The sequence below is a fragment of the Lepidochelys kempii genome, chromosome 3, assembly GCF_965140265.1.
Source record: "Lepidochelys kempii isolate rLepKem1 chromosome 3, rLepKem1.hap2, whole genome shotgun sequence".
NCBI classification, from domain to species: domain Eukaryota; kingdom Metazoa; phylum Chordata; order Testudines; family Cheloniidae; genus Lepidochelys; species Lepidochelys kempii.
The window spans coordinates 135,252,524-135,267,126 of NC_133258.1; the positions used below are offsets into that span (position 1 = coordinate 135,252,524).

The following is a 14,603-nucleotide window of genomic DNA, read 5'->3' on the forward strand; positions in this document are numbered from 1 at the left end:
GCAGAATGAGGGTCCAAATAGACAGTTGCAGTTGATCAGATGGCTAGAGAGACTGTTAATATAGCAGGTTGTTTGTGTGTTTTGTTTTTAACTTTTGTGATCCGGAGAACCATGTTTAGATGATTCAGATGGAAAGAATGTTTTAAAATGTACTCAATTTTTCACTATTTACTGTTAGCTTATTTTTTGCATTTTTCTCAGTGTAGACGTTGAAGTGGTTAGGTCCACTTACTGTTTATTAAGTACACTCGGTGGAGAAAAGTAATTCAGTTTTGTAGAAAGAAAAGGAGTACTAGTGGCACCTTAGAGACTAACCAATTTATTTGAGCATAAGCTTTCATGAGCTACAGCTCACTTCATCGGATGCATTCAGTGGAAAATACAGTGGGGCGATTTATATACACACACAACATGAAAAAATGGGTGTTATCATACACACTGTAAGGAGAGGTTTCAGAGAAACAGCTGTCTTAGTCTGTATTCGCAAAAAGAAAAGGAATACTTGTGGCACCTTAGAGACGAACCAATTTATTTGAGCATAAGCTTTCGTGAGCTACAGCTCACTTCATCGGATGCATGCTGTGGAAAGTGTGGAAGATCTTTTTATATACACACAAAGCATGAAAAAATACCTCCTCCCACCCCACTCTCCTGCTGGTAATAGCTTATCTAAAGTGACCACTCTCCTTACAATGTGTATGATAATCAAGGTGGGCCATTTGCAGCACAAATTCAGGGTTTAACAAGAACGTCTTGGGGGGGGGGGTAGGAAAAAACAAGGGGAAATAGGTTACCTTGTATAATATTTATTTGAGAGTGATCACTTAAGTTGACAGGTTTCAGAGTAACAGCCGTGTTAGTCTGTATTCGCAAAAAGAAAAGGAGTACTTGTGGCACCTTAGAGACTAACCAATTTATTTGAGCATGAGCTGAAGTGAGCTGTAGCTCACGAAAGCTCATGCTCAAATAAATTGGTTAGTCTCTAAGGTGCCACAAGTACTCCTTTTCTTTTCACTTAAGTTGAGCTATCACCAGCGGGGGGAGGATTTCCATATTTCCAAAACTGGTTTCATTCCCATTTACAATAACATTCCCCCCTTTCCCCCGCCAATCAAAATTCTCTGCAAAACGTTATGAAGCCTTGATTCTGAGGTGGGTGGCCTTGGAGACACACATCATGGAGTCCCCAGCAGCTCACCAGGTGGGCAGGTTGGGAGGAAACCAATGGTCTCTCTGCTAAATGATGTGATTTGGCAATCGGCAAATCCTGACAAAAAGTATTTCATCAGAGTTTTTTCTGACCAGCTCTATTAGTTTTTTTTCCTCACACTAGCACAATGCTTGTGGTTTGCTTTCTAACACCACAAGGCAGTGTTTGTGGATCTCTAAAAAATATTATTGATATTCACTTAAAAGTCAGGACACAGTTCTATTCATTTTAAGTTCTGAATCCCCCCTCCCCTCTTTTCTTTCTAAACAAAACCCAAATTTTGGACCTAAGGTCCTTATCCAAAGTGTGTTGAAGTAAATGTGAATCTTTCTGTGGTCTTCAACAATGAGCTTCGGAACAAACCTTAATTGTTTTGTGTTTCTTTTTATGCATGAATGTCTATTGTCCAAGCATCACTAACAACTGTGTTATATTTGTATTTGGGTAGTAGATGAATTCTTCACTGCTAAAGCATGTTTCCTTTGCATAAGGAAACTTTAAAAGGTGTTCACTTAGCCCTGAAAAGAATCAGGCAGCCTTTTTCACTGGAGCACGGTAATTGTCCGATCAAATAAATCTATAACTGAAAATCAAGTTCAGATGAGATACTTGGGTGTGTCCCAGACCTTTACCAAGGAAATAAAGTCTGTAAGGCTGGAGCTGACTCTGTAGTCCTTACTCAGGTGAAACTCCCACTTAGTTCAGTAGGAGTCTTGCTTGTGTAAAGACTGCAGGAGTAGGGCCCTGAGAGACCATGTACAAAGAGAGATACAAAATTTGCAGTGAAAAAGTGCTGATATAATGGAAGGGATAGGTCAACATCTATATGCCTAGTTGCTTATGGAAATGGTTACTTAGGCCCCACTTCTGCAGCTGACTCCATACAGGTGAATCTGCATTTACTCAAGTGAGGCTCCTGCGGCAGGGTTCTGCTCAGACAGATGTAGGGTCAGAGACCTATAACATATTATTTGCTCATGTTAAAATATCACAACTTCAGGTGCAGTACCATAACTGATCATTATTTTATAATAAAATAAATAACTCTTGTTTGAAATTAACTTTGAAAATTCAAGGTACTTATACTTAAAAAATTATGTATTTTGTGGGTGGGGGGAGGGATAAAGGAATTTCAAAGTTTCTTTCTTTTGTTTTAACTGTAATTTTTTTAATAGTGAATACCAAGAAGAGCTTGAAAGATGAAATTGACTCTATTTTGCGGGAGCGGATTATGGTTTTGGATGGAGGCATGGGGACCATGATCCAGCAGCATGCACTATCAGAAGAGGACTTTCGAGGGCAAGAATTTAAGGATCATCCAAAATATCTGAAAGGCAACAATGACCTTTTGAGTATAACTCAGCCTGATATAATCTACAAAATTCACAAGGTATTGAGTCGCTTGACTTCTGAGTGTTCTGATTTTAAAAAAAACCCTGACTCTTCTGAATGATTTCTATGTGCAACCTTAACTGTTAATGGTGTTTTTTTAATTTCTGAATTTCCCTCATCTTCTACTTAATCTTTTTAAGTATACCCTGTATTAGCTGAATCACCCTTGTTCACATGCTTGTTGACCCATCAAAGAATTCTAATAGATTGCTGAGGCATGTTTTTCCTCTACAAAAGCTGCTTTGACACTTCCTCAACAAATCGTGTTGATCTATGTATAGGATAATTCTGTTCTTTACTGCAGTTTCAACCAGTTTGTCTGGTACTCAAATTAGGCTTACCGGCCCATAATTGCTATGTTTGCCTCTGGAGCCTTTTAAAAAATTGATGTCACATTAGTTATCCTCCAGTCATCTGGTACAGAAAGTGATTTAAGTGATAGTTTACATACCATAGTTAGTAGTTCTGCAATTTCATATTTGAATCCCTTCAGAACTCTTGGGTGAGGACCATCTGGTCCTGGTTATTTATTACTGTTTAATTTATCAATTTGTTCTAAAAACCTCTGGCGCTTCAATCTGGGACTGTTCCTCAGATTTGTCGTCTAAGAAGAATGGCTCAGGTTTGGAGATCTCTCCGATCCTCTACAGAGAAGACTGTTACAAGTAATTCATTTAGCTTCTCAATGGCCTTGTCTTCCTTTAGTGCTCCGTTAGCCCGTGTCTTCCAGTGGCCCCACTGATTGTTTAGCAGACTTCCTGCTTCTGATGTTCTTACATTTTTTTTTGCTAGTTGTTCTTCAAATTCTTTTTTGGCCTGCCTAGTTACACTTGACTTGCTAGAATTTATTCTCCTTTTTATTTTCCTTAGTAGGATTTGACTTCCAGTTTTTAAAGGATGTCTTTTTGCATAGTAACTGCTTCTTTTGTTTAGCCATGGTGGCATTTTTTTGGTCCTCTGTTTTTTTTTAATTTGAGCCTCTATTATGGTGTTTTGAAAAAGTTTCCACACAGCTTACAGGCATTTCACTCTTGTGACTGTTTCTTTTAATTTCTGTTTAACTAGCTTCCTCTTTTCTGTGTGGTTCCCCTTCTTGAAGTTAAATGCTACAATTATGATCTTTCTTGGTATTCTCTCTCACCCCCACCCCTGGATGTTAAATTTAATTACATTATGGTTGCTTTACCAAGCAGTTCAGCTATATTCACCCCTTGGACCAGACTCTCTGTGTTCCACTTAGAACTAAATCAAGAATTGCCTTGTCTCTTGTGGGTTCCAGAACTAGCTGCTCCAAGAAGCAGTCATTAATGGTGTCTAGAAATTTTATCTCTGCCATCCAAACTGGAGGTGACATGCACCCAGTCAGTATGGGAATAGTTGAAATCCCCCATTATTACTGAGTTTTATATTTTTATAGCTCTCTTAATCTCCTTGAGCATTTCACAATCACCATTATTTTAATATTTTTACTGTGAAATATTAAAATTTAGTATAAAGAGAGTAATCTAACATTTTACTGTAATCCTCATAATCTTTAAAGAACAAAAATGAAAAAGAAGCTGTGACTTAAATGCCCTATAGAGATTTAAGGGGAAAAAGCTCTATAGCGGTGTCTGCTCAGTGACCCAGTTGTGTCAACCAAACTGGATTGACTTTGAACTTTGGAAATTCTGCAGGCTGGAGCTCCAGAGTTTGTCATCTCCTTCCTCCCAACTAATTCATCTGATGAAGTTTACAGGTGTGGAAAGACCTATGTTTGAGCTCTTCAGAATTCTTGGAGGTTCAAGTATTTATAGAAAATAACCCTAAAACTGCCCCTCCAACTTCCTTAAATTTTAAATATGGTGGACTGGGCACAGAAGCGCCCCGTGCCTTTAAATAGCTTTTACGTGTCCTTCAACTGATAAGTAAGCTCCAACAGGAAGAGATGGTGAGTAGTCTATTTTCAAAAGTCAAAGTGGATTTCCCAGTTCAAGTGCATTGTTACCTACTAATATACTGTGTTCAGTAATGTTCTGTGCCTGATAAAATGACAAGAGCTTGAAGGGTCAAAATTGTTGTCATTTAATAAATGATTTTGGAGGTGAAAGTGAAACTCAAGTGTGTAAAAGATATCATAAATGTCATTGTGCCCTTTGGATCTGCACAACTGTGTGTGTGTGTGTACGTGCGTGTGCCCAGAATAGGGAGTAGAGAGGAGAACTATCAGTTTTCTGTTAGTTAATTTTAAAATTAATATTGTCTTTAACATTAGATATGTTCCTATTCCACCATCTGTTTGATTGAAATTTTATTTGCCTTAATTACCATTAAATTCATTTTTCTTCATTTAGAAAAATCCCAATGGTGTATACTCAATAGTGTAATCACATCAGTACTTTTATGACCCAAATATAAAAATCATCATGTAATTTTCCTTTAGCATTTGAAGTGTGTTCATCTTCTCACGCACCGTTAAGAAAATCCACACAATAGTGAACCCTAATGATATTTGTATTGGAGTAATATTTTGTTTATCTCAGAAACCTTTCTTCATTTCTAAGCCTTTCTGATCAGACCTAATAGGTGAAAGCTTATTATGCTTCAGGAGTGTTGAAATGGAATTACAGTGATTGTTCATTTGCATTTTGCTGAAAAGCCTAACATACAGCTGATTTCCCCCCTTCCTTCAGTGGTGCCAGAATTTCAACCCCAGCCTACAAACATGGTCATAATTTATTAAGGGTACATTTATACATAGTTTATAAAGAGTTAATAACATCTGTTAATTCCATTTTAATAAATGCTTCAGTAGGTTGATTGCAGCCATCTATAACATACGCTACTCATGCCTGTTATGTGTTTATAACATCTATTAGACCTTGATTCTTGATGGTTGTCTAACTTGAAGCATATCAGTGAGATTATTTACACGCTTAAAGTTAAGTTAATCCATCTTGAATTGGAACCTTGATAGTTTATAAAGGGTTAAAAACGATTTATAAATATAACCTTAAACACTAAAACTCTGAGTAACCTCAAATGTGTTTAAACACTATTTCAAAGCAACAGGAGTAAGAACTGTAGGATTTGGTCTTCTGTGAATTGGGAGGCAATTATCCTTTGTCTTCAGCTGAAAATCACAAAATGTTAGAATCCGCTGACTCCCTTCTTTTCCATCCCCTGATCTGAAATCATTAGTTCTCAATTGTTTTTTTTATTGTTGCAGGAATACTTGCTCTCTGGGGCTGATATAATTGAAACAAACACTTTCAGCAGCACCAAAGTTGCACAAGCTGACTATGACCTTGAGCATCTGGTAAGAATTTTAAGCCACTTACATGTTAAGATATTCAAGATTTGTTGTCCCAGCAGCCAATATTAACCTAGTCCCCAGAGACCACAAGATTTATGTTTATTGCTAACTGCACACTGTCTCTGGGCACACAGGTGAGATTGGTTGGGTCTCTGGTGCTCAGCAGAGAAATATCCCATTTACTTATAACACATTTCCATTATTACGGTAATATTAGGATGAAAATTATACTTGTGATAGGACAGTTGTCAATGAAGGCACAGACAGTAATAATTTGTATTGGGCTTCATCAGTTGAGTATTCGCAGAAGAGTCTCATTCTGTGAACAAGAACATTCTGCTTCAGTGCTTCCAGTTTCACAAGATGGTGCCACACTGGAAATGTGTTTTGTCTCTTAACGTTGTATGTATATTTTATTCTTTGGCACAGAGGTCTGTCTTGCTTGCAGTAAGAGTTTTGCTGCAGTGCTTAGAACTCTCTTAAGCTCAGGTTTGTGCTGCCTATCGGTCACATCATTTTAAAATGATATCTCAGCAGATGGCATGACAATACCTGGAAACATGCCATCTAAATCAGAGTTGCTGTTCCCAATAAGCTGCACTTACCTTCATAGGGCCCCTTCCTTCAAGGTGACAACTCCCGCTAACTTCGGTATCTTACAGAACTGGCCATTAGTCCCTTTGCCATCATTTAATTTTACAATATCCGTTTTAGACACAGACGTAGTAGATATGGTATCCGTCATATAATCGCATCACTACAGTTTGCTTTCTGAGATTGATGGAACAAAGCAATTCCCCATGCTGGGGGTATCCCAGAGGTGTGTGTGTGTGGTGGGTTTTTTTATTATTTTTTATTTTTTTAAAGTTTTGCCATAATGCTTTCATGTGTTTGTCTGGCCTATAGTATAGAGCATTTAGAATGCACTGCATGCTGCCACAGAAGAGGGTGACTGACTCTTGTAAGTTTCTTAGTTAGTTTTCTTCATAGAAGAGACATAATGTACAGAATTAGCCTTTTCTGTTAGCACACAGTAATTTGGCTGTCATTGTTCCAGGTTTATCAGTTAAACAAAGTCTCAGCACAGGTGGCCAGAAAAGCAGCTGATGATGTGACCGCTCAGACAGGTGAATGGTGGTTTGTTTGCTTTTTTGTTTTTTTTTTCCTCTTTGTATTCAAACATTCCCTTCTACATGTTCTATCGTCTCATTACAAGCTTTGAAATGTTGTGACTTGGGTTGGTGCAGTTGGTTGCATCTGGGAGCAATGATGCTGCAAATTGGCTTCCAAGAGGAGCCTAATGCATGAGTGACTCATAAGCTATTTAGATATGCAAAATGTTACTCTGGTTCTTTCACAAGGTGCTGAGTGCTTCTTGGGAGTCCACAACTCCCACTGAAATCCACCTTCCATTATTTCACCCAGCATCTGCCAGGAGGTACTCAATAGCTCACAGCATCAGCCCTAAATGGGCAGTCGTTCCTAAAAATGACTTCATCTACATTTCTGTTAGTAGAGACCTACCGATCTAACAAGAACACTTGATAAAGGGATAACGTAATTTAGAAGTCTTCACGTTTTCTCTCTCATTCTAACACCAAGCTGCATTTTCTGTTTATAAACCTGTCATTAGATTGTCCAGACAATACCTCCCTGATTTGGTTCTTTAAAAAAAAAATGTGCCTTAATTTTATATTTTTATTATATTTAAGTGGTTCACTGTTCTTTGTAACTAAATGTAGCGATTTGAATATCTGTTATATTGCACTGCAGTATTTCTTTATGGCGCTGTGCTGTGCATTTAAAAATGATCAGGCAACTTAAAGTACTCTTTGTTGCCTGAAGTTGCCTGATGATTTTTTTTAAATGCACAGCACAGCGCCATAAAGCTTGGACTGAATTGATGGCTTGCAATGGCATTGTTTGTAAATACTGCTGACCCTTATTGGATAGAATCAGAACTACTCAACTATCCAAAGCTAATTTAGATTCTCCTCTATCCCAAGTGGTGGGGACTTGTGCTTTTGGAACAGGACACTCTGAGTTAAATCTACATTGTTGCCATGCTGTCTTAAGCAATGGTTACAATATTATGACTGTAGGTGGCTAGAGTTGATGAGTGACATTTCTTCCCTTGTCTAGAGAGTAGACGATTTGTTGCTGGTGCTATGGGTCCTACAAACAAAACGCTCTCTGTGTCTCCCTCAGTGGAAAGATCAGACTATAGGAACATCAGTAAGTATTTGTAATTTAATTCTATTCTACCTTTTATGATACGTTACAAGAAGATGTCTTTAGATATGAGACAAACCACTTTAAACTAATTTTTATTTACAGCTTTTGATGAGCTGGTTGAAGCATACCAAGAACAAGCCAGAGGACTCTTAGATGGAGGGGTTGATATCTTGTTAGTAGAAACCATATTTGATACAGCCAATGCCAAGGTGAGACTTTTGGGAAAACTTGGAAGTGGTTTGAACCTTTTATTAAATGCCTAAATAAAAAATTCTGGTGTGGGAGCTAAGGCAAGAATTTTCCCTATATATTACTGATCCATCTTATGTTGAAATTCTGTGGAAACTATTGTGGACTAAATGGATTCATATGTAGGGGTTATGCATTGAGAATATATGCAACTGTATGAAACACATTAAATTCACACTCTGGATGTATATAGTAGATGTATGTAACAAACACACAGAGACTTTAAAAGCTTGGTTATCCTACATGCTGTAAATGTGAGTGACGAATAACAGTGTACAAATCTTAGCAAGTGCATTGGTGTGATTTTTTTGGGTCTAAAAGAGCCTCGGGCTGCCTAGCTGCTGGATACCACCACAATATGTGAGAGAACCTAGAGGTTTCTGGGCGTGAAGGAATGCCCTTGAATGTAGTAAATTCTTCCAGAATCTCTAGCAATATTGTATGGTAAGTTTTTTGTGTAAAAGGCTATTCAAGCCTTAACTTGAATTAACTTGTTGTAACCTTTATTTTTAAACAGGCAGCTCTCTTTGCTCTCAAGAAACTGTTTGAGGAAGAGTATGATCCCAGACCAATATTTGTAAGCACAAAACATTTTACTAACTTTAACTAAAATGATCTAATGTTTTTATGTGTGGTTCCCTAACAAGACTGAGGTGGCAGCTCAGCTGGTGATGGCATGGGTCCATTTTTTAAAAACAAAACACACACAGTATAACATGCAAAAAGTCAGTATGTTTTCTAGAATTGCTTTTTTTGTATTGTTATCCTTAGGACAGTGGGAAAACATTACTCTCTGTATTTTATAGGAGAATTTGAGGTCAAAGCATTATTATTTATAAAGCTTCATACTTTCTCATGGCCCTTCACAGATGAGTTTTTGAAAAGAAACTCCGGTACCTTCCCCAGAAAGCTTACAATCTAATGCGTCCAATTCTTCTCTGTATTGTGACTTCAGGGAGATTCCATGTGGGCCCAAGGATCTGCTTGTGCATTGTACAGTGCAGGATTGGGCTTAAATAATAACAAATATAGAAGTTATGGATGGTGAGGGAAGGAGGCGGGCTCTGATTGCAGTTAGGATCCTTAGCTGTTAACATCAACCAACAAACTGTACATCCCAAGAGATTTTATTTATTTATTGAAAATAAAGGTTAGCAAAGTGACCTTCTGAAGCTCTTTGGTCAGAAGTTTCTTTCTACTTGCTAGAACGTTTCGGGAGGTTGCACAGAAAAAAATATTCTGATTTCCTGCATGGGTTGCCTGTCATCACTTGGAACCAAACACTCTTCATCTTGCTTTGGCTTTTGAGAGGGCAGTATTAATAACATATGTTCTTATCCCCACCCCAACCCCAATCCCTTTTGTATTTTAGGTTTCTGGAACTATTGTAGATAAGAGTGGACGCACTCTCTCTGGCCAGACAGGAGAAGCATTTGTCATTAGTGTATCCCACAGTGAGCCACTTTGGTAAGAGAATGTGCTTTCTTGAGTCCATTATTCTAAGACCAGACAGTAATGGTAAGTTTTTTATAAGGCCCCGTCAACAGGAGATTGCTATCTGCAACCATATTTAACCGTGTATGTCGCTAGTATAGTGTAGTTTCCCTGTCCAGTGTAACCAGGAATTATTTTTCCTGAGAACCATGGTGTAGCATACCCCTCTTTTATGAGTCCTTATTACTGTTATGCAGCTTAATAAAGTTCCTGTCCATGGTGATAAGGGAAATGGTGCTAGAATCCTGCAACTAACAACTGGCCATGAGCACAGTAATTTTCAAATGCTAGTGGTGTGGTTCTGAACCCAGTGTAGCCAGGACCTAAGTGAGTCCCATGATATCTGTCTTCAAAAGTAGGCAGAAGGTGAAATAACTGCTTTCTCATGTAGAGAGATGAAGCTGCTTTTCCATTGTCTCTCTGAAGAGAGTCACTTCTCTACCTTCTTCGCCCCTAATAATGTGTGAACTGAGGCCTGATCCACATTGGACTGTGAACCATATTGGAAAATGGAGTTTGACTGATATAGACAAGACCAAACTGTTTTAAAATTAATGTCAGAAGCTGTGCTTGGATTTGAAGCCCAGACTTTCAAATTTACTTTGCAAACAGTTAATATCTGGGGTAGACTGGGCCTAGATAGATTTGGTGAAGGAAACAAATAATAGTTACAAAAAAGGGGGGAAGCAAGTAAAGAAAAGATTCCAGTGTCAGATCATAGGGCCAGGTCATGAGATGTCGTTGCAGCATCCTTTTCCCTGATTTTTTCCAAAATTCCAAATGTTCACTAAATTTTTTTCTCAAAAAGGTGTAATTGTTCTGAAAAACACTTGACACTTCTAGGTGATTATTTAATAAAAATATATTCTTCTCCATGCAAACATAAATGCTAAAAATTTTTTTATATGAAAGCTTAGATTCTGTAAAATTTGGCCGCTGCATAAGACAGAGCCCTGCATGTAACCATGCTTTCCCCTTTTTTCCCCCCATCCTTGTGCTTTTCTGTATTCTTTTCTCCCTGTTTCTCTGGTTACTTTTTTTTAAATCTTTATGTATTTGCCTGTAGTTAGCAAAATTTTCCTGCAGTGTTAAATATTTTCATTTGCTATTAGACATGTACTCGGTGTATGTCGTGACAAGCCATTCTTTGGTTTTTTTACAACAAAATCCCAGTTAAAAATAGTCTGTCATCTCCGTGATGCAGAAGTGTGAGACTGCACTAACATACAATGAACCCAGCTTTTCTGACATGTCGCGCCCCACCCCCCCCTTGAAGAGCCACTTTCCCAGACCAGACTGTGCTGCAGAAGTAACATATGGAGTCGCTTGGAACAGGGTGCTGCTTGATTCGTTCACTATCACAGCATAGAGATCTATGCTTGGCACAGATCTCAGCCTCAGACAAGGTACTCATGACTCTAATGTCTCTAGGGAGGATAGAAGGAGCACTGGAGCAGAAACTAGGACTGTATTAAACAACATTTAATACAGTACTCTGGGCCTGATTCCGATTTATGCTAATGCCACTTTACACTGCCATGGCAGACGAAGCATTAAAATGAGAGTGAGTTACACTTAACCCCACTTTAAGGTCTCTTTACGTTACCAAAGTGGTGTAAATGAGTCTGGCTGTCTGTGTCTAGTTGTGCTCCCTACAGGGAGTACATTATACCTGTTCTTGGACATCTGCACATGCTTTCAGTTTGCTCCTGAACATGATTTGGGATAATGAGTTTGATCTGTAAGTCACTGTTTTGATTTTGATTAAGGATCTTATACACACTCACTCTGTGCACGATCAGCATAGCTGATATTGGCTGAGGAACTGCTGGTTACAGTTCTTACAATTGAGCGTCTGAGGACAGGTGGCAGGGTATTCTCCTTGAACAGCCCTCAGATGTGGGATTAGCTTCCTCCCTTGGTCTGACAGAGTCCTGTTTGTTTGTATGTATGTACTGTGGTCATATCTAGAAGCCACATTCGGGGAAGCAAGGCTCTCATGAGCTAACTGCTTTACACGCAGAGATTTCCTGCCCCAAAGAGCTTTACAACCATTGCCAATGACAAGAGACAACTGGTGGCTACAACAAACAAATGGGGGAAGAGAAGAGATGGCCACAGTAATGGTGCACTGTAACTGCTGCTTATTATACTAACCGCAGTAATTTCACCAAGTTCTGGCCTAAGGTTGTTGGCCTTTGGGGCATGGTGAAAGGGTCATTTAATTTTCTCAGACTTTTTTGCCTGAGACGGGGGAGGGGGCTGATATTGGTTAGGAAGTACAACGTTTTGCCTTTAAATTGGGTAAGCATGCTCCAGGTTTCCAATAGGCGTACTTTCAAAATCAAAACATTACATGGTGCCAGCCTCATGTCAGCTCCTGCTGTGAGAGTAAATCATAGAATATCAAGGTTGGAAGGGACCTCAGGAGGTCATCTAGTCCAACCCCCTGCTCAAAGCAGGACCGATCCCCAATTAAATCATCCCAGCCAGGGCTTTGTCAAGCCTGACCTTAAAAACCTCTAAGGAAGGAGATTCCACCACCTCCCTAGGTAACACATTCCAGTGTTTCACCACCCTCCTAGTGAAAAAGTTTTTCCTAACATCCAACCTAAATCTCCCCCACTGCAACTTGAGACCATTACTCCTTGTTCTGTCATCCACTACCACTGAGAATAGTCTAGATCCATCCTCTTTGGAACCCCCTTTCAGGTAGTTGAAAGCAGCTATCAAATCTCCCCTCATTCTTCTCTTCTCTTCTCAGTTCCCTCAGCCTCTCCTCATAAGTCATGTGTTCCGGTCCCCTAATCATTTTTGTTGCCCTCCACTGGACTCTCTCCAATTTTTCCACATCCTTCTTGTAGTGTGGGGCCCAAAACTGGACACAGTACTCCAGATGAGGCCTCACCAATGCTGAATAGAGGGGAACGATCACATCCCTCGATCTGCTGGCAATGCCCCTACTTATACATCCCAAAATGCCATTGGCCTTCTTGGCAACAAGGGCACACTGTTGACTCATATCCAGCTTCTCGTCCACTGTCACCCCTAGGTCCTTTTCTGCTGCCGAGCCATTCGGTCCCTAGTCTGTAGCGGTGCATTGGATTCTTCCGTCCTAAGTGCAGGACTCTGCACTTGTCCTTGTTGAACCTCATCAGATTTCTTTTGGCCCAATCCTCCAATTTGTCTAGGTCCCTCTGTATCCTATCCCTACCCTCCAGCATATCTACCACTCCTCCCAGTTTAGTGTCTGCAAACTTGCTGAGGGTGCAATCCACACCATCCTCCAGATCATTAATGAAGATATTGAACAAAACCAGCCCCAGGACTGACCCTTGGGGCACTCCGCTTGATACTGGCTGCCAACTAGACATGGAGCCATTGATCACTACCCGTTGAGCCTGACAATCTAGCCAATTTTCTACCCACCTTATAGTGCATTCATCCAGCCCATACTTCTTTAACTTGCTGACAAGAATACTGTGGGAGACTGTGTCAAAAGCTTTGCTAAAGTCAAGGAACACCACGTCCACTGCTTTCCCTTCATCCACAGAGCCAGTTATCTCGTCATAGAGGGCAATTAGATTAGTCAGGCATGACTTGCCCTTGGTGAATCCATGCTGACTGTTCCTGATCACTTTCCTCTCATGTAAGTGCTTCAGGATTGATTCTTGGAGGACCTGCTCCATGATTTTTCCGGGGACTGAGGTGAGGCTGACTGGCCTCTAGTTCCCAGGATCCTCCTCCTTCGCTTTTTTAAAGATGGGCACTACATTAGCCTTTTTCCAGTCGTCCAGGACTTCCCCCGATCGCCATGAGTTTTCAAAGATAATGGCCAATGGCTCTGCAATCAGAGCCGCCAACTCCTTTAGCACTCTCGGGTGCAACGCATCCGGCCCCATGGACTTGTGCATGTCCAGCTTTTCTAAATAGTCCCAAACCACTTCTTTCTTCACAGAGGGCTGGTCACCTCCTCCTCGTGCTGTGCTGCCCAGTGTAGTAGTCTGGGAGCTGACCTTGTTCGTGAAGACAGAGGCAAAAAAAGCATTGAGTACATTAGCTTTTTCCACATCCTCTGTCACTAGGTTGCCTCCCTCATTCAGTAAGGGGCCCACACTTTCCTTGACTGTCGTCTTGTTGCCAGCATACCTGAAGAAACCCTTCTTGTTTCTCTTAACATCGCTTGCTAGCTGCAACTCCAGGTGTGATTTGGCCCTCCTGATTTCATTCCTACATGCCCAAGCAATATTTTTATACTCTTCCCTGGTCATCTGTCCAATCTTCCACTTCTTGTAAGCTTTTTTATATTTAAGATCTGCAAGGATTTCACCGTTAAGCCAAGCTGGTCGCCTGCCATATTTACTATTCTTTCTACACATCGGGATGGTTTGTCTCTGTAACCTCAATAAGGATTCTTTAAAATACAGCCAGCTCTCCTGGACTCCTTTCCCCCTCATGTTATCTTCCCAGGGGATCTTGCCCATCAGTTCCCTGAGGGAGTCAAAATCTGCTTTTCTGAAGTCCAGGGTCCGTATTCTGCTGCTTTCCTTTCCTCCTTGTGTCAGGATCCTGAACTCGACCATCTCATGGTCACTGTCTCCCAGGTTCCCATCCACTTTAGCTTCTGTTAGGGGGCTTATTCCTTCACCCACTTACTTCCCTGGTCCTTCTCACATGAACAGAGAGCAACAATACCCGAAGTCCAAAGGTGCAAACAATTCGATGTTT

General features: G+C 40.1%; 1 protein-coding gene across 5 annotated transcripts in view; it reads left to right on the forward strand.

Moving 5' to 3' along the window:
- The window catches only part of MTR (5-methyltetrahydrofolate-homocysteine methyltransferase), a 77,760-nt gene that overhangs the window by 1,611 nt on the left and 61,546 nt on the right, over nucleotides 1-14,603 (forward strand). For 4 of the 5 annotated variants that reach the window (XM_073338202.1, XM_073338204.1, XM_073338203.1 and 1 more), the window contains exons 2-8: nucleotides 2,386-2,600; nucleotides 5,811-5,900; nucleotides 6,955-7,024; nucleotides 8,040-8,132; nucleotides 8,235-8,341; nucleotides 8,899-8,958; nucleotides 9,754-9,848. In XM_073338202.1, coding sequence (XP_073194303.1) covers nucleotides 2,386-2,600; nucleotides 5,811-5,900; nucleotides 6,955-7,024; nucleotides 8,040-8,132; nucleotides 8,235-8,341; nucleotides 8,899-8,958; nucleotides 9,754-9,848 — 730 coding nt within the window. Of the gene's footprint in view, nucleotides 1-2,385; nucleotides 2,601-4,352; nucleotides 4,533-5,810; nucleotides 5,901-6,954; nucleotides 7,025-8,039; nucleotides 8,133-8,234; nucleotides 8,342-8,898; nucleotides 8,959-9,753; nucleotides 9,849-14,603 lie in introns of those variants that run through there. The other variant, XM_073338205.1, reaches the window with a different exon arrangement.